The 18478-nt window shown below is 47.0% G+C and overlaps 2 protein-coding genes across 11 annotated transcripts in view; both read left to right on the top strand.

Moving 5' to 3' along the window:
* The window catches only part of LOC139060943 (uncharacterized), a 147943-nt gene that overhangs the window by 91927 nt on the left and 37538 nt on the right, over positions 1 to 18478 (top strand). Inside the window, exon 1 of one of the 10 annotated variants that reach the window (XM_070540299.1) lies at positions 17838 to 18041. The exons of 8 other annotated variants lie outside the window; for them this stretch is intronic. The gene's annotated coding sequence lies outside the window, so the exon portion shown is untranslated. Of the gene's footprint in view, positions 1 to 17837; positions 18042 to 18094; positions 18471 to 18478 lie in introns of those variants that run through there. One more of the 10 variants, XM_070540297.1, reaches the window with a different exon arrangement.
* LOC139060941 (uncharacterized) lies at positions 8032 to 12161 on the top strand. The gene is made up of 2 exons (XM_070540288.1): positions 8032 to 8634; positions 9961 to 12161. The coding sequence occupies exons 1-2, from the start codon at positions 8338 to 8340 to the stop codon at positions 11233 to 11235; spliced, it is 1572 nt and encodes a 523-aa protein (XP_070396389.1). The 5' UTR covers positions 8032 to 8337; the 3' UTR covers positions 11236 to 12161.

Raw genomic sequence — 18478 nt, 5'->3', positions numbered from 1 at the left:
TTGCATTTATCGAAATATTTTTTTTCGAAGTCCCTCGTGCCATTCTAGCCTATTCATATTACAATTGAGTTGAAAAGCCGGGTATGAAAGTTGGCAACATTCAGAATATGCGCAAATGAGCCAGTCATTGAAATTTCTGAAGTCACTCGCTTCTTTTTTTCCAAGCGATGTCTCGCGTGACATAGTTGACGTTCCGCACTTGAAGGTTTTGCGAGTGTAAAGGCGCGAATCCCATATTTACGGCTTTAACCAAACTCGTAGAAAATATTAGAATTGCGAATTATTTCTGAAGCCGCATGTCACTCATGATGCTGAAGGTGCGAGAAATTTGATGAACATAAGTTTTCCGTGGGCTGAATTCGCTAGCCGACTGATGGGGTTACAGTTAAGCTCCAGTTAATTCTTTCACTGATGATAGTAACAATAACAAACAACAAATAACGACCTTCAGTGATTCCTTCGGCTCTGAACTCATTCACTGCAACACCAGCATTATCCTGCGGTGAAGACTATCACATTATTTTCGCTTGCCAGCTTTTTCCTCACTTAATTGCGTTCACCCATTACGGCCAACTCGACAAGAACATAACGGTATTATGGCGGTTTGTTTGAGTCCCGGGGGAGTAGATGAGGGGTTGTGTGGTTGTATACAAATGTATTAAATCAAGGTATGAAGAAATAAGGTATGAAGGTATGAACAAATGAATCAAGGTATGAAGAACTGAATGAATATCTGTTATAATATTTAAAACACAATTATATTTGTGTAATAGTACAGTGTGAACCACGTCGAGACGACTACGCAACCGCCTCATTCCAGAATTGCGAACCGGTGCTAGTGAATAGCGATGCTATGCACATTTGGGAGTCGAGCGTAACCACTCGGCCATATATAGGAACTCATTTTTTTATTGCATGGAAATAACTCCAGTAAGGTAGGGCGAACGTTATTAACGGGAAATCTGTACATACACATGCACAAAACAAAACTCCCGCTATGCTAAGAAGTCGAATGAAACTTCAAAATTCGGGAGAACGAGCACAAGCGTTCAGAAGCGCAGGCCACTTTGGGAACGGGACCCAAGGTTCCGAAAATGCTGCGCGTTGGAGCAACGCACAATACCGATGAGTGGGTTGAGCCGCAGCTTCTCAAAAGACAGACCTTTATGAGCGAACTGGCTCGAACAACAACAGTGTAGGACAGTTAGTACAGAGCTGTGGGCTCCACATGGACTCCGAGTTTAGTAGCATCTGTGCATGCATTTCGGAGGCCAGAACGAGCACTACTGGCGCGGATGAAGCTTTTTGAGACTGGATTACTCGTTTTGAAGGTCCCTTCTGGCGATTGACCAACTCTGAGGCCGTAACCTGTACTAAAACTGTGAACGAGCGAAATGACACAGTGCCACCTACGAAATTTGATTGACTTCATTTACACATATACATTTGCAGTACTCAGCAGCTTTTTGTGCTTGTCCTAGCATTCTTCTGTTTGTACAAAAGAAATGCTGAAATAAATTGACTTGACTTGACTTGACTTGGATTTATAATAGGACACTTGACGGCTGTGAATCCTGTGAGCTACTGGTTAAACTACCTGACATTGCCACTGCAACGTCGCTGTGGGCATTGGTGTTGTCGGTGTACTTGACATAGTTTTCGAATAATCTTCTTATTCTTGGTGCAGCCTCTGTTGCGGGTACGCGTCACGTTTGAGACTCATCATCATCATTGTCCCGTGTGGTCTTCTTCGTGCCGCCGACGTTATTTGTTACAAGCATGAAAACGAAGGATCTCAGGCACACGCGAGTTTAATGGAATCCGCATAGTGTAATAGTCGTCCACTACAGCATTAGTCGTTCTGGCCTCCAAGATACATGCATAGTGGCCACTGCTCCCAGAGTCTGTGTGCAGCGCGAAGCCTTGGACTAATTTCCCAGCAGTGTTGTGTGATAACATAAAACAAAAATGTTCCCAGTGCTGGTAGGACGCGAAATCGCGCCACACGGTTTCCTCTGTCACACTAGCCGAATGCTTCAGCGAGCTCCGCGAAAATTTTTTTACCTCTCCGTGTCCCAAAGGAAATAAAAGGGGCGTGATAGCATCCTACGTGAAGCTCGGAGGCAGTGTTTTAAAGGCAACAACAACAACAAGTGCAACAACATGCTGGGAGCAGGATATATGAGCTCTGTACTGGGGTCCCTAACTGGTTTCATTTCTTTGACTTCTTTAAAGTTGGCTGATTATTGAGATATTCTGCATTCTTAGTGCGAGTGTTTCTATTTTGCTTCCTTGCAATAAAAAAATAAATTTATTGTTATTTTTTGTATTTATAGCGTGCGGAACAATGGCCTTTTCAGAGGTAACCAAGGGCAGCGCTTACGGTCACTCGCCTTGTCTTGCACTTTGCCCGTGATTAGCTTTCGATCGGTGAACTCCGTTATCGCGTTTCCGCCACTCGATCCCGACGCACTCTATAATACTGTTCGTGTTTCGCTTTTGGCTTTACTAAATTAATAACGCCCACGCCGACGATGGAAGGGCCCACCAAATCTGATTGTGCGTATTCCCAGGAAGGTTTCGCTGGGTTACAACATCACTGCGATAACTACTAGTGGCTTGTGCGGGGTGACATTTGATAAAAAATGATCATCGTTTCGCCCGACAGACTATGCATTGATTGCGAAACCAAATATTAGAGAGCTATAGCAAGTAAGATTAGTCGTTTTATCGACTGTATAAAAAGGCTGCAAATGTTCGCTTACTAAATAAATTAACAGCCACATGGTCACTCGCACACAGGCGGACAAACACATCTCACTCGATGCTCACGAACACGCGCTGACTGAATGCTGGCGTGATGAAGGGCAGCAGCCGCAGCGAGCAAATTCCCCTCAGTGCCGCTTCTCACTTCAACGTGGACCAGACGCAGGAGAACACAGCGCACACGAAGCCATCATGCCGGCTAGCCTTTGAACCCAGCGCAGACTGCGTCCCAGGTTGAGGACGCAGGCGACCGCGCACAGCCACCGCATCTGCAGTAGAAGAGGAGATGCGCACTGACCGACCCCGTCCCTCCCACCTCCTAACGCGCGCCCGCTAGGAGGTGGGGGGTCAAGCCGTCGCCTAGAAAGCTCAATAGTGGAAGTTCCGCTTCAATATATATATAAAGTGACATTCTACCAACACGCTAAATACTACTAATAGTGCTTGCAAAAACGAAAACAGCTTTTTATATATAATGAAGGATACAAGAAGAAAAAAATAAAGTTCTCATGCTAAGCCCTATTTATTGAGGTTCTGGTGGTACCTTTTCGGTTGCCATCCCGTGGTGAACATGGCAAATGAAATGCGTGTCTCGCGTTTTTTTTCGCTGTTCTGGTGTCGCGCGCTTTGTGCATCCGCGGATCAATTGTATTCATCGTACTTTTGGTAACAGCTCGAATAACACATGGGCAAAAGAACACTTTTGCGCTGTTACCCATACTACCATGAATCCTTACGAGGTCGGCGCTCACCTTGTTGTCGTGCTCCAGCATCGATTGCATAGGCACGATTGAAAACTTCTGCTGGGGGAAGAAATCAAAATGGACTCTTGATCTTTATCTATAACGTGTATATATGTATATATTTATATATATATATATATATATATATATATATATATATATATATATATATATATATATATATAAATAAAATTGGAGGACGCTTAAGCTTCGCCTTCAAGAGTGGAACGCGACAGCGTTCCCGTCGACCCGCCAAGGGGTGTAAGACAGTGGGCTACGGCGCAGCGACTACGCGCCCCGCATCGGACGCGGTGGGCGTCGAGCAGCGCCGCGTTTGGCGCGGCAACGAAATGTGCGCCTGAGCAAGCGACACACGCCTGAGCATTAGAAACAGCTCATTTCTAAGGCAACACCGCATTCTCTAGAGACGCTTTTGTACCGCTTTGAAGCATCGAACTCGTGGCTGAGTGGTAGAGTCTCCGTCTCACACTCGGGAGACCCAGGTTCGATTCCCACCCAGCCCATGTTGCAAGTTGTTTTTTATTCTTGAAGTGCCTCCTGGGATTTATCGCTCACGGCCAACGCCGACGACGCCGACACCGACGACACCGGCTTTTCTGCGACACGAGCTCCTTAACGCTGTCGCGTTAATATATAATATTAGAGGGCGTGGCGTTATCACACAATGCTGTCATTTGAGCAGGTGAATTCAATATAGCACGTGTTTGAGGTAACGAAGGTGAATGCGCGGGGGGCAGCTTGAAACGAAAAGCAAACGCCGCAAAAGTCTAAGCAGTGATGCATAATTTCGTTTTTAAACGCCTAAGCATTTATACGCTTACCCAACGAGGAAACTGGTCCATCCGTCCGTCGGTCACGTAAAACGAATCGCTGTAACGAAATTAGTGTATAATGTCTAAAGAAAGTAATGTGTAATCCATAACGGAGTAAATTCGAAAGAAAAAATGTTGGTGGTGGTTAGTTTTGAACTTACGACCCCAGGCTCAGAAGCCGAGTGTCTTACCTAAAGGGCTAAACAACCACGCTTGTAGTCGGTGAAAATACCTGAAACATATGAATGTGCTGTACCGGCCGTACAAAACAAAAGTCAAAGGAGATTTTTTGAAGGCTTTGCTGAAAGTCTTGGTGATGGTTGAATAAAAGTAAGCTCTAGGACTTGTAGAGCCGACTTGGAGCATTGTAGACACCAGGACAATTCCCACTTTGCGAAAATTTAACGCCAAACACGCCAACTCTCCGATGCGTTGCGGTGGTCGCTGGATGTGCCTTCCATTGAGGCGTTCCTTCATCGACTGCAACGCCGCCGATCTCTGAGGGCTCATGCGCTTCGCGTCAAGCAACACACACGAATAAGAAGTCAGTGAGCTGATAAGGAGTGATGAGGGGTTATATGGGTCTCATCACGGTTGATAATGGTTCGACGCGGATGGACAAAGTGCTACAGAGCGATGAGTGCCTTTAATAGTCGGAGTCATTCTGATAAGGCTAATAATAACCGATAAGGGTTCACAAGGGTCGGATTGACTCCGATAAGGTAGATAACAACCTATACGGGTTGATAATGGTCGGATATAGTCCAATAAGTTTGATGACGACCGATAAGTGCTGCTAAGAGTCAAAGGGGTAGGGTCGAATTTCATAACATTGATCATGACACTGGGCTGCGTCGAGATGAGCACGATGCTTGCGCATACATAGACCACAGAAGTTTCTGCGTGAAATTTTGATGTCAGCTTTGCCTCAGCGCAAGTGTCTCACGCAATGAAGCGTACGGTGTGTATTGCGGTGAAACGTCATAAGTGAAGGCCACTGCCACGGGACATAGTATGCGTTCCATAACTGTACGAGCGCACCCCCCCCCCCCCGTTCCCTGTCGCAGAACGAGCACCGAGATGCCTAATGAGTGTACTCGAAAACATTCAAAGCTATCAGGGACAAAGCTGCAGTGGTTTGAGCCCTTGTTTCGCGCATATTGCCTGCCCCGTACGAAAACCTAACGCACGCGACCTAGCACTCTTTCGCGAACTAAAAAAACAGCCAGCAAAAAATATTAAAAAACGAAAAACAGCTGTTTGAGTAGCCGTTGTGCACGAATTCTGTTTGAAGGAAATCGAAAGCTTTGGGCTCCGAAAAGAATGCGTAGAACTGCTTAATTAATCACGAGATAATGCTCCTCTTTAGAAAGGGCTTTTCATATCAAAGGCAATCATCTGTGGTCGGACTCCACAAGAAAGCGTTCACTCACTCGTTGTTTCGGGCTATTCACTTACACTGACAATCATCGTCGATTGTTTCTGCCCAATATCTTTTAGCTCGCAATACATTTGCGAAGTGGCTCCCTTGCGCTTTTATTTTGCTTCACCACAGTACATTGCATATGCTCCTCCGCATGTCACTACTACAATGCGCGAAGATGACTTTAGGAAACCGAAATATTCAACTTATCTCAAAGCTTTGCCAAGGAATATTGCATTGGATTGGTGCGTGCAGCGGAAGTAAAACAAGGAAAGTTCATCCACGATGTGTTGGTCGCTCCTCCGCACCACTTGACCCACTGGGAGGCGTCTCCTTCACTGGCAATGTCACTTCGAAACACACGACAGGGTATCCGGCAGATGAGGAAACGTCCCGAAAGCATTGCCAGTCGAAGCTGAGCTCGTCCTGGGATGGGACAAGACCTGTGCGCACGAACTCGCTGTTACGGGTGAAACTTTCTCCTGAGCGTGGCTGTCACGTAAAAGTACATACACGACTCGCGGCAGTACACCACAGGCTTATTTCCAGATGACATCTATAAAAAAAATGATGCATCTTACGTACAATGTGTATATGGATATGCAGTACGCTCGGGGAAATCGCAGAATTCACAGAATACCGCGGCACAGGACTGACAAGAGCGATCAAACAGGATTGAACATTTACCGCGCGGCGCGCGGGCCACGTGATTTCGGTTTTGGCAAGCGCACTGGCGCTGATGGCGTATTCGACGCGCGTAACATTTCTTTTTTAGAACATTATCAAAAACATTGGAACCTCTCCGCTTATTTATGTTTTGGTGTTTACATCAGTTGGAAAGCACTACGACCTAAGCGCACGCTCTTTTCTTTCTCGCCTTATCATTTCGTGCCGTAACCGAAAATTTGGATGTTGCGCTTTTTTGTAAGCGGAATGACGACGCGCGCGTATCTCCCCGACCGATCACTTCCGCTCCGACCCCCCCACCCGCCACATACCTTTGAGCGCGTGAGCAGACAGTGTGCACCCTCCCTGCATTCCACCCTTGCGAGCGCGACAACACACCCACTGCATCAAACCACCATCCTTCTTACACGTACAAGCTTTCGCTTGCACTTGCGGAACATGCCGAGCGGCCGTATGGTTTCGATTGCTTTCCGATCCAAACCGCCTTTTGAATATTCCTGCCACAATCAAAGCTCACAGTTTATCACGCGAGATTTCATGCCTGCATTTTCTATTGCCACCTTGACTCATGTACCACATGTAAAACCGTCACCACACGCCTGTTGACACTGTAGAAGAAAGCGATAAGAATTATTGCTGGCGCTGCTTACACAACGCACACACACTGTCTCTATTCATATAATAATTTTTACGCATAGATCTCACTTTTGAATACCATCTACGTTAAAGGTTAAGATTTTCTCCACAATACGTTAAGAGTTTATGAAAACAATTGCCAATCTAGAACGCAGCTAGACGCGTGTGACAACATCCAGTACAGAGGAGTGGGCGATACCCCGTGCGAGCACCAGCTGCGGCAAGCAAAGTTTACACTTCATTCTCCCTAACACATTAAGCGTGCGCAAGAAAAAGCAATACAGCGTTGGCTCGAATTTTTTTATCTTCTTGATGGAGTAGCTCTGTTAGAATGAATAATGAATAGGATGCATTTAGAGCTGAGGTTGTCTCCGATTCTATTCAGATCCTTCTGCGCATATTCTGGGCGAAGCCAGTGAATACGACCCCAAATTCGTGCGACGTACTTCCTTGGGCAGTATGTTCACTGCTAACACATGGTTTCATACTACTTTGCTAGAGGGAGGTCTGATATTGAAGTCATTCAACCGCCATTGGAATGAAGATGTGACGCCACTTCGATGCAAGGCTTCGGATTATCAAGTGTCGACTTCAGTTCTCTGCTTCCGATGATATTTTCCTGCTACGCAAGCATTCGTTGATTGCACTCGTTCACGTTTTATTTTCGCGCCGGTTAATGTTATTTTTGCTCTTTCTTGTGGCGCTGCTTTGTGTGAATGCATCTCACTTCGGAAAAAAATAAATCAACCTTTTTTTTTGTTTTTGTACGCCAACCTTGTACGGAACTTTGCTCATGCTCTGACTTGGTGTACTTTTTTACTCAGCAGAGTAATTCTGCGATGCCCGTGACAGTGAATGCGCAGACGAGCAGAAATTGCAGGAAGGACAGCGAATGCAAGGACGGGATAACCACCGTTGCTCGCTCCTTCGGTTCTGTAGTCCAATATGTGACGTCACGGTATGCAGCGCAACAGCATTTGTTGTATTACTTTGGCGGTGCTGCGTGCATGCGCTGAAGCACTTGTCAATGTTCTTGTCTGACTGGTGGGCTTAGATTTTGCCACGAACTACGTCTTCAAGTTACCACGTGTCACGGATGGTGCACCCACCTCTTCAGCCGTTACCGTGACAACGAAACGAATCCGCCGTTCACTTCTAGCTGCAATAATTTCGGCTTTGCAGAGGGCGTAAGCGAAACGAACACTCGCGCGAATCCCCGTCACTGCAGCGACTGTGCCAGAACATTTCCATGGCAGATCAGGGAAGGCGCGCGAAGATGCTCAGGATTGTAGGCCACGACGTCGTCGGCGTCAACTGGAGGCCGACGCGGATCGCTGAGGACGTGCCGCAGTCTCGCATTTGCGGCCTGTGCGGCGTCCTTCCCAACAGCACGGTCGTGCTTCCCTGCTCGCACTTTCTGTGCGAGCTGTGCCTCAGGGCCAGCGTCCAAGATGGCGGCCGCGTGTGCCCTCTGGACCGCGAGCCCTTCGACGAAGAGGAGTGCGAGACGATACGCTTTCCGGCGAGAAAAGCGAACAGCCTGAAGGTGAGTGTGAATGGCGGCGTAAGGTTGCAGATGAATGCTAAATCAGAATGAAACTATACACTCGTTTACCGACACTCTCGCGCGCTCCTCCTTGTTTCACCACCTTGCGACGTTTCCTGTGCATGCATCCATGAAATGCTAGGATTTAAGGTACCCTAGTAAGATAGGGACTTCTCCGTAACCCACGGGAGACTCCGTAGCGGAGGGCTGCGTAACAATCTTTTTTCTACCTGGGGTTCTTTGCCATACACCTGATGGAAGCACGCAAACGTTAGTGTTCCGTCAATGTCGGAGCGTGGTCACACCCTCTGGGATTCGAACCGCCGCTGTAGCACGGTGGCGGATCGTGCGACAAGAAATTGCTGGGCACGCCGGAAGTGTCATCTTGCTTTTATTGAGCACACTCGTTGGCGGCCTCTTAGATTGTAACCGTACCTGGCAGTCCTGGACTGCCTGAGGTGGTGCTCTCAGCCAATGACTGTAACGGATAGAAAATGTCAGGCCACCCAGGGCATAACCTAACAATCGTGACTTAACAGTGGGGTGTCGGAGCGAAACGCTTTTCATTCTGGTTTTAATTCTGTTCCACTGAAAAAAGTTCCCTTCCGGTTCTGCTCTGGAATAAAAAAAAAATGATCTGTTATGGTTCATAACGGTTTTGGGTCGCATGCAAAAATTTGCGAAGCATAGTAACGAAAAAAACACAGGATTAATTTTTTTTCACTAAGTGAATTATGAATTACGAGATCGTGATCAGTGCACTAATTGAGCCAATGCCCTGAGTAGGATCTCGTAAGGAGCCCATCACCGATTGTACTCGCCGGAATTCGAGACCAGTGTTCCGAAAGCACGAACCTAAACGAATATAAATGAACGTCGAAATTTCGTTAACAAAGCTTCGTACGCGTAGAAAATGTTTTGATACGCTCTTCAGCGCGCAAGATCTTTTTTTTTACGATGCCGATCTGCTAGTGCAGCGGGCGGCAGCCTTAGATTAGTAGAGCACTCGACTGGCTATCGCTCGCTTTATCCCTGACTGAGATAAGCGCTAATCACGTTATCTGACGTCTGTTGTTTGGGATCGCAGTCTTTCTCCTTGAAACGGAAACCTATAAAAAATATCGCCGTTTCGTTCCCAAACGAAACAATAAATGACGCTTAAGTTACGTTTCCGTGCGGGTAAAGATTTTTTTTTTCATTTTAGTTCCGTTCGGACACACTGCTCAGCAATATCCTAACTGTCACTGACGCTATGTTTTGATGTACGCCTGCAGCGTTAGCACATACACGTGCTGTACATTTTCTTTTTGGGTGTTGCGTATTCAGGCCCACTGCTGGAACGAAGCGCAAGGATGCGAGTTCACGGACACCGTGGAATCCGTGCTGCGCCACTACGAGGAAGACTGCCTCTTCCACGCGGTAGAATGTCGCCGCTGCGAAGAACGAGTCCTACAGCGAAACCTGCCGGCCCACTACCTCGGCGGTTGCGCCGTGCCCGCTGGCACACAGCAGCCGGCATCGAATGACGGTCGTTTGACGATCGACGAGCTGAACGCAGCATTGGCTGAGTTGAAAGTGCACATCAGTGACTCGTTGGCCGAGCTACAAAATCGGAGTCTAGTGAACGAACTGTTCCAACAGTCCAAAATTCAAGGCCTGCAGTTGCTGCAGATGAGCCGCACGCTGCAAGTCTACGAGCGGGACTTGAGAAGCGAAATGCAGCGAGTATCGGACAGCGTGAATTCGGCGGTCAGCCGAGACCACAACGAGCTGGTGGAAGGACTCGGCCACCACACCGAGCAGCTGCTCCGGGCGATCAGTGACTACGACGACGGCTTGAAGCGCGAGATGGAAAGGATCGCGGGCAGAGTCTCCGAGAAGGTCCACCGCGAGTTCGAATCCCGGCAGCGGCCCATAGCTCGTCGTTCGAGGCGAGACTCGGCGCCCGAAGTTCGTCCAGGAGGAGGAGGAGGAGGCGCAGTTCACGAGGAGGCGACCGATTCGGGAACTTCGTCCCCGTCGAGCAGGGAGCGGGCGATCGTCCTTCGAAAGCTGGAGGTGTTCGCCAGCGTCTCGCTCACGGCCCTGGAACACCTGCGACAAAGCGCCCCGTCGTACGACCTTCGCCCGGCCGCTTACTGCGAGCGGCTTCCGAACTTCTTGCAGTTGTTCCCGGACGAAACTCTGGCCACGTCGCAGAGAGTGGCGTTCGAGGAGAACAGGCTGGTGACGTATCGCTTGACCGTCAGGAACGCCGACCGTCTGTTCGCGTGCCCGGACCGGCCGTCTGCTCAGGTGGTGCGCTGGCACCGGACCGACGCCTGCTTGTCGTTCGCGGTCCGAGCGATGTCCACCTCCGACGCCCTGCTCGTAGCCGTGTCCTGCACTGGCTTTCTGCGCACGTCGCGCCTGCTTTCGCCCCTCACGAGCGTGACGATGCTGCACGAAGATCCCGAGAGAAACTGCGCGCTGGAAAAATACTTCGCCGAACAGAACAGCAAGGCGGATCGCCTGTTCAAAACTGCAGTCACGCAACACCGGGAGGGTGGCTTCATTCGCGACGGTGAAATGAAGTTTGACGTAGTCGTAGTCGACGAATAGGTTGGGGCGCCTTGCTGTAGCGCTGTTTGTCTTCTGTACGTAGCCTCGACCCCCATGACGCCAGGTACAGTTAACAGCAAAAAGACTGTGGGATGCGCGAGCGCGTGGCAAAGCGACCCTCCTCCCTTGTAGTGGTGCACCCCTGGTGTCGATACCGACGCCTGCACGCATGCGCGTCCCTCAGAGACTGCAAGCGTGCACGTTTTCGCGCTTCCGCTTTGCGCGCCCGACGATATCCGAATGTTGCCGCTAGAAGGGGAGGAGGGTCACTTTGCCACGCGCTCGCGCCTCTCGCAAACTTTTGCTGTTGAGTGCACACCTCAGTCTTTGCTCGCACAAAAACATGCACTGTTGTACGCAGGCGATGCCACTGCTCATCGTCCTTGCTAGACGAGTGCGCCCTGGAATTGAATTCGTGACAAAGGCTTTCTCAGCCGGGTGCATATGTTTTCGCGTGAAATTTACCAGTGTCTCAATAAGTTGTCGCCAGACGTGCAAGTGTTGGGTAGAACGCCTTTAAAAATACATGTTGGCCGTTCGGTGTTAGTGTGGCCATCAAAAGTAAATGGGCATCTTGTGCTTTTTACAAGGACCTCCTTAATGGCGCTAGTGTTATGCTGAAATTTCGCATTTTTCATATTTACAAGACACACTGCTTAGCATGTTTTGAACTCTAAAATTGACAATGGGCAGTACGTAAAGGCTTGTTCGCATTCCATTTTTGTGGACTGACGAGCGGGAAACAATACCGGCGCTTCTCTAAGTAAGAATCACGTAACCTCTGACAAGTCTTGGTATTGTGCAAAAATTGCCGGAAGCCTTTATTATTCCGATTCCTGTAATTAACCAAATATTGTCGGAAGGGGGGCTAGAGTATTGCTGTATTATTCCCGGAAGGATTTTATTAAAGAAGCAATGCGCACGAACCCATTTTGTACCTCTTGCTTTTATTGGACTAATATTGACAGAAACCTTGTTAATTAATGTTTCCTCAACCTTTTGAACAATAGTAACGCGCAGTTTTTCACTGCACTGGCTGTAAAACACTGACGGCTGCGATGATTGCAGTAAAGCATGAAGCTTTTTTTCTATTCATAGCTCTGTGCCTTCGTATATTCAATGACGCTGCGACGAATGCCGACCCATCACACCGGTAGCGCTTGAAAACATGAACAGAAAGCACGGAAATAGACAGGAGACGAACAGAAGCATTCCTGTTTCCATCCCAAATACGGTACATATAGAAAGACGAATCGAAACAAGCAAGCTCTTAGTGGCACTTACAGATCTTGGTAAAAAAAGGGCCTGTGTATTTAAGCTCAATTCAAGCACTACGAGAGAAGTTAAGTAACCACTGCGCAGTACGAAAGTCGCACGCTTCGCAAGCATGACTAGTTTCCCCTTCGCATGCCCCGAAAATCGATGGTCCAGCAACTCACCGTCATGAAAATACTTTAAGATGACTTTAGCATATGTGATAACTGCGTGAACTACCCTTACTTCGGCTGTAATAGTTCATAGAACTAATATAATACTTCATAGAACTAATTAATAGTTCATGTAGAACTAATTCTACACGAACTATTGCGATCCTTCAGCGAGAAACGAAAAGGGAAAGGTAGGGAAGATAACCACGGACGGACCCGGCCGGTTGCCTACCTTACACTTGGGGAGGGGGAAAGGGAAGAACAGATAAGGAGAGAAGAAAAATAAGTCATTTAGTCAGTCGCAGAGGAATTTCCAGCAAGCACACTGTCGCACACCGCATGGTGACCAAACAAGCTTAAGAATGATAACTTATTTGAAGTGTATAGATGTGTTATACCAGGAAATGCATCGTCATTGGTGATAAGTTTTGTTTTATTGCCACTGCCGCCAAAAACGAATACTTCTGCGGTGCTTCTGCCACGCCATGTTACATTTCGAAGCACTCGGCATGTTTTGAATGCCTTCGAGCAATATACTAAGTGTATGATCCGATTAATGCTTACTTTTTCTAACTGCCGTGACGTGCATCTTGTTTATTGTGCCCAGCACTTAATCACATCCTCGCTTAATCAACTTTCTGTTGCCTATGTGTGTATAACTCTTCTATGGTATTAGAATATTATCCGAGCATGTAGAAATATGTCGAGCGCGCAGTTTTAAGGAGCGTCAATTATGCTTGCTGTCGCGATAGTTGGTGATGCATTTTCCAGGCAGTTCATTGTCTCAGCATAAGTAAAGCATAGGGGAGGAAGAAAAAAAACTTGGGACAGAGCGCAGACGACTGACCGGGGAAAGCACGAATGCCTCGGAGTAATTCTCGTACTTCAGCACACCCAAAGCGTACGGAAAGAGAACAAAGGACCGAACACAGTATGGACCACGGCCAGGAAAAGCTCGAAAGCATCCGAACACAGCCTGCACATCAGAAGTCAACGTTTTTTCTCGGATACACAACGGCGACGTTCTGTGTTATTGATTTACGTCAGTAATACAAAACAGTAGTATTATATCAGTAGTAATACAGTAGTATTGCATTACTGACGTCCGCCGGTAATAGAATGCTACTGGCTACTACTGATACTACAATATTACTGACGTAATTCAGTAATACAATAGGTTGCCGTTGTGTATTCGAGAAAAAGCATTGACTTCTGGTGTACAAGCTGTTCCCGGATGCTTTCGACCTTTTTCCTGGCCGCGGTCCATACTGTGTTCGGTGCTTTCTAGTTTTCTTTCCATAGGCTTTGGGTGTGCCGAAAGAGTGCCACGTAAAATAAGGGCGGCTTCTTTACCAAAATAAATGAAACAAAATGTCCCGGATACCTCTAGCACGGTTCCAACTGGTCTGTTCCTTTACGGACGAGTCGAACTTCCCCGGATACGGTGGTTATAACATTTGGGCTGCTCATACTGAAGTGCAGGGTTCAAGTCTTAGCTGCGGCGGGGGTGTCACGATGGTGGCAAAAAAAAAAAACAAAAAACATTGAGGTGGTTTCAACACTTTGAGGCAACCCTGCCTATTTCTCACCACAAAATACGTCTGAGTGTAGTACGTATACTGCTTTGAGGAATACGTCTGGTGTTAGCGCAGAAGCTATTGTCGAAATGTATGCCATGCTCATTCAACGATTCCATCGTCCCCCAACATCTTGCCACTTGTTGGCCGCTCCTGGTTCTTTCACTTCTGATTAAAAAGAAAACAAAACTAAAAGAACGTTCTCGCATAAGAACTATAGCTGAAGGACTCCCGAATAGCAATTTTCGGTACCTCATTTGCCTTGGGTCGGTGATGGGCTTGCGTTATCTAGGCTCACTGCACCCCGCTCCTTTATAATATCTCTATATCAGCGGCGATGATGATTACGAAAATAAGGGAAATTCGCTTCTTAACTGGGCGTCTGTCGCGCGTAACTATCCAGTTGCGTTCATGTGTAGTATCGCTATCGTTCGATATGTGTTAATACCAACTCCATGATGTCTACAATAAACCCATGATTACGTCATTAGTAGACCATACTCCAATTTTAGTCGACAACTCTCTCCTTTTTTCTACCTATAAGTATTCTGAATAGCTCGTACTTACACCTTTAGCGTCCTCCTCTTTACACATCCATTACTGATTCATCCCCAAAGCTTCATGCAGACTTGTCAGAATTTTATACACATAAATGTATATTCTGACGCAGCATTTTTGGAGGTCGCGGTGTGTGGCTCCATCTGGCACGTACTCGGCAAATGACTGCTATTGGCTCTTAAGTTTGGGTGCACAAATTTCAGTCGTCGCTGCTTTTCGTTTTTCACAATGTCACGCATGTGACAGAGTCACACGCAATTCGTAAGCCAGTGAAAACGCTCAGTAAAATATATTTTCACAAACCAAATGCTGCGTGATTTCACTTCACGGAGGTGCACGTGGCACAAGCCTAGTTAGTCTGTCGAAAGTATTGAAAGTGATGTGCATATTTTTTTTGTTCTTGGGATGGAGAGGTAACACAATTTTGTATTTCTTGCGTGTCTTGGTTTACTTTTGGTAGGTTTTATAAACAAAATGTGGTCATTCTTTTATGTCAAGAGCCTGCTTACGTTTTATTGGCAATGATATTAATACCATGGGCTGCTTGTCTCGATTTGTCTTGCCTCCTTTGGAGGTGATTTTGTTGAACATGAAATTTGTTTGTTTGACTTTTGAGCTTCGATTGCTGATACTTTATTGACTTGAGTCCAAATGCGAAAACTGCTGAACGCGTGTTTTCTTCGTAGGTATTTGATTGTATGTACATCGATGTTTGAAAAAGCTGCTTTATTGCCAAAAATGCTCCTATTTGAACTGCTGTTATCATTCTTCAATTATTTAGCAAGTCATTGCTTCCAACAAAACAATTAACCAGATAAATATATGAATACATGAAGCAAAGGAGGTTTAGAAGGAACGTCGGAAAGCATTGTCAATATTCTTGCTGTTAAACAAGAACAGTTCAGCTGGTTTATGAAAACTCTTAGGAGAATTGCATTAAATATGAAAAAAAAGCATTAGACGTATAACAATCCCACCAAAGGCTCGTATATATTTCTAGAAGCAAGCCATTGTTTCATGTAATTCTGAACATCTCTGTCCACCCGGCAATGCCGATGTTTTATGAAAATTTTCTCTTACCTATTCCGTATACCTGACAGACGGAGTGGAGGCTAAAATATTGTCATTACAAACAACAACAACAAGCTTGATTACAACTGCATGTCATATTGTCACGCTGATCGGCTGACCTTTTCTGTAGGTTTGACAAAAAAATCTTGCTGCGCTAAACTAAACCTAGAGATAGGGCAAACACTTTACTGCTCCATTTACTGCTTACATTTGTTTATTTTTTACTGCTGCTTCTGTTTATCTGTTTTTTTATCTGTCTGTTTGTACGACAGAAGAAAAACACTGCTACATCAGTTTACACTGATAAATTTCTCCTTCAAAACTCCATTCCCGTTAATTTAGTAGCAAAATATTTGTTATTAGGATAAAAATGAAGATCTAAATACAGCTTCTCAATGTTCGCCCCGAACCCCAGCGCCTGTATACGTCAGTGTGGCGTCATCGGATTTCAAATTATTTTCTCGCATTTGGGCCACTTTGTCACTGCTGAAATTCTCAAATTATTCTATGTTGTCTTTGGCTCCATTAAGATGCCATGTGGTTCATCTTTACCGAGAAAAACGTTTGACAGGCCTGCTTAGTCAGCGCAAAAATAGATGACGTCGCTGGCCGCTGGTGCGCTATTATCAAGGCACTGTCATGAGCAGCCCTTTGTTCCTGCGTTTGTTCTGGCTTAATTTGCCTTTTCTCACAGTATGATGGCTATTTGTTAATGTAGTAGGAGATTCCGCTCGCACATCCTGACCTAATTTTTTTCTATTTAGAGGGCCCTTAATGAAAACTCACGTGATCAAAATGAATATGAGAACCTTTTGCACCCCTTCCTACTGCTTCTGTGAAAGCCCTTGATATGTGCTTCATTAGAATAAAGCTTAATGTGTGAAAGGGCTCCTCACACCTGTCGCAAATTTCGGCTACACTCTGGACGTAGTACGGTGCTGTCTAAGGAACACTCAACCTGAGAATTTAAAAAAAAATTGTTTCATTAACAGTGGAGACAGGCGTAATTGAATTGTCACGATCCTATGTCGGCAGGGGCGCGCTTCTCTGCTTAAAGAGATATACGCTCTCAGTTTGCCTCAACTGGCATCCGTGATTAAGTTCTTCCCGGCCCCCCTCATAAAAGAGCTGATAGAGTGGGTGAGTGAGAGAGAGAGAGAGCGAGACGGAAAGATAAGGAAGGTTAGCCAGTGTAGAAAAGAACTGACAGATCGCGTAATGTCTACGTCATGAGCTCCACCTCCCCCCTCCCCCCTTTGCGTTCTTTTTCCTTGCTAGCATTTTTGGTGGTGTTGCACGATACACTCGGCGATTGTTTCGCGCGTTCTGCAGGGGGTGGGGGGGGCAGGGGGGGGCAGGGGGGAAGGGCTCCTGTGTTATCTTTGCCGACGTTTTAATGCGCTAAATTAAACAGTTTGACAAAGGAGAATATTCCGGAATAAACAGTATAAACGGCATAACTGGCGTAAAAGGCTACTTAGGACGAAGTAGTCACAACACGATCACCCGACAGGGCAGGCTTTGTCCGTAAATTGTGTGGTCATCTTCCCGTCAATGTTCTGCGTTTACTTGCGCTGTTGGCCAACGATGCACTTCTACAAACTCGGCCGGCTTTCTGTTTTTGTAACTGTAAAACTACGCATTGGAGGAGGGCACTAAAGACAGGATATAGCATTTTTACACCGAAAAGCTACTAAGAGCCTTTGAAGAGAGCGCGAGCGAACGCAGCTGACGACGGCGGAAGTACGTCACTTTTTATTCGTGGTGAAGGAAAACTAAAACTCGTGTACATACTGTTCATCGCCTAATAATGTTACTCTAAGCTTAAACACAAGTAATAAAATGGCGCATAGGACAAATTGCTATTGCGGCATCGCCCAAACAGTGTTTATTAAGTCAGGCGTCACGATGAACGACGCTGCAGGCCTCCGGTTTGACGTCTCTCTCTGCCGGGAAGTGGGACGCCCTTCAATTCGGTTCAAGAAAAATCGAGCAGGGGCCGCCGTTTGGACTTCTAGCTTTTTTCGCTGCCTAGGATACATCGGTGTACTACTGGCACGGACGATTATGAGCTGGTTTTCAGTTCACCACGTCGTCTGCTTGCGACGCCTCTACTGAGATGCGGAGCGAGCTAAAAACGGAGGCAGACGGCGCAGACGACAACACGCCCGAGGTATCCGCTATTCGATCGACGACGGCCTTGGCCAATTGCCTTGGCTCGCTCATCTTGGCGGCGCTCAACTGCGCACGCGCCAGAACCGCACAACGTAAGCAGGGCCTCTGAGATTACGACGGGGCGTCGGCAATCTCCGACGTCATGCGCCGTTTCAAGTTACGCAAGCGGAAGCTGCACAAAGGGGAAGCGGCGCTCGCAGACAGGAATCGCAAGCGAGGTTGCGCAAATCTCGCTGGATAATAGCTTTCCAGGGGGAGGCCGTCAATCTGCGTAGCGCAACCGGGGCGGCGCCCTCGTTCGTAGTGGCTGCGATACCGCTTGTCTTGTTTACCGTACAACGCGGACGACACGTGCCTCTCTGCGGTTATGTGGACGTCCTCAGAGGCGCTGGAATAAGTGTGTTTCGCTGCTGACAGTTTTTGGACGGTAAGCGG

The sequence above is a fragment of the Dermacentor albipictus genome, chromosome 6 (assembly GCF_038994185.2).
Source record: "Dermacentor albipictus isolate Rhodes 1998 colony chromosome 6, USDA_Dalb.pri_finalv2, whole genome shotgun sequence".
Classification (NCBI taxonomy): Eukaryota; Metazoa; Arthropoda; class Arachnida; order Ixodida; family Ixodidae; genus Dermacentor; species Dermacentor albipictus.
This window is presented reverse-complemented; position numbering and strand designations above follow the sequence as displayed.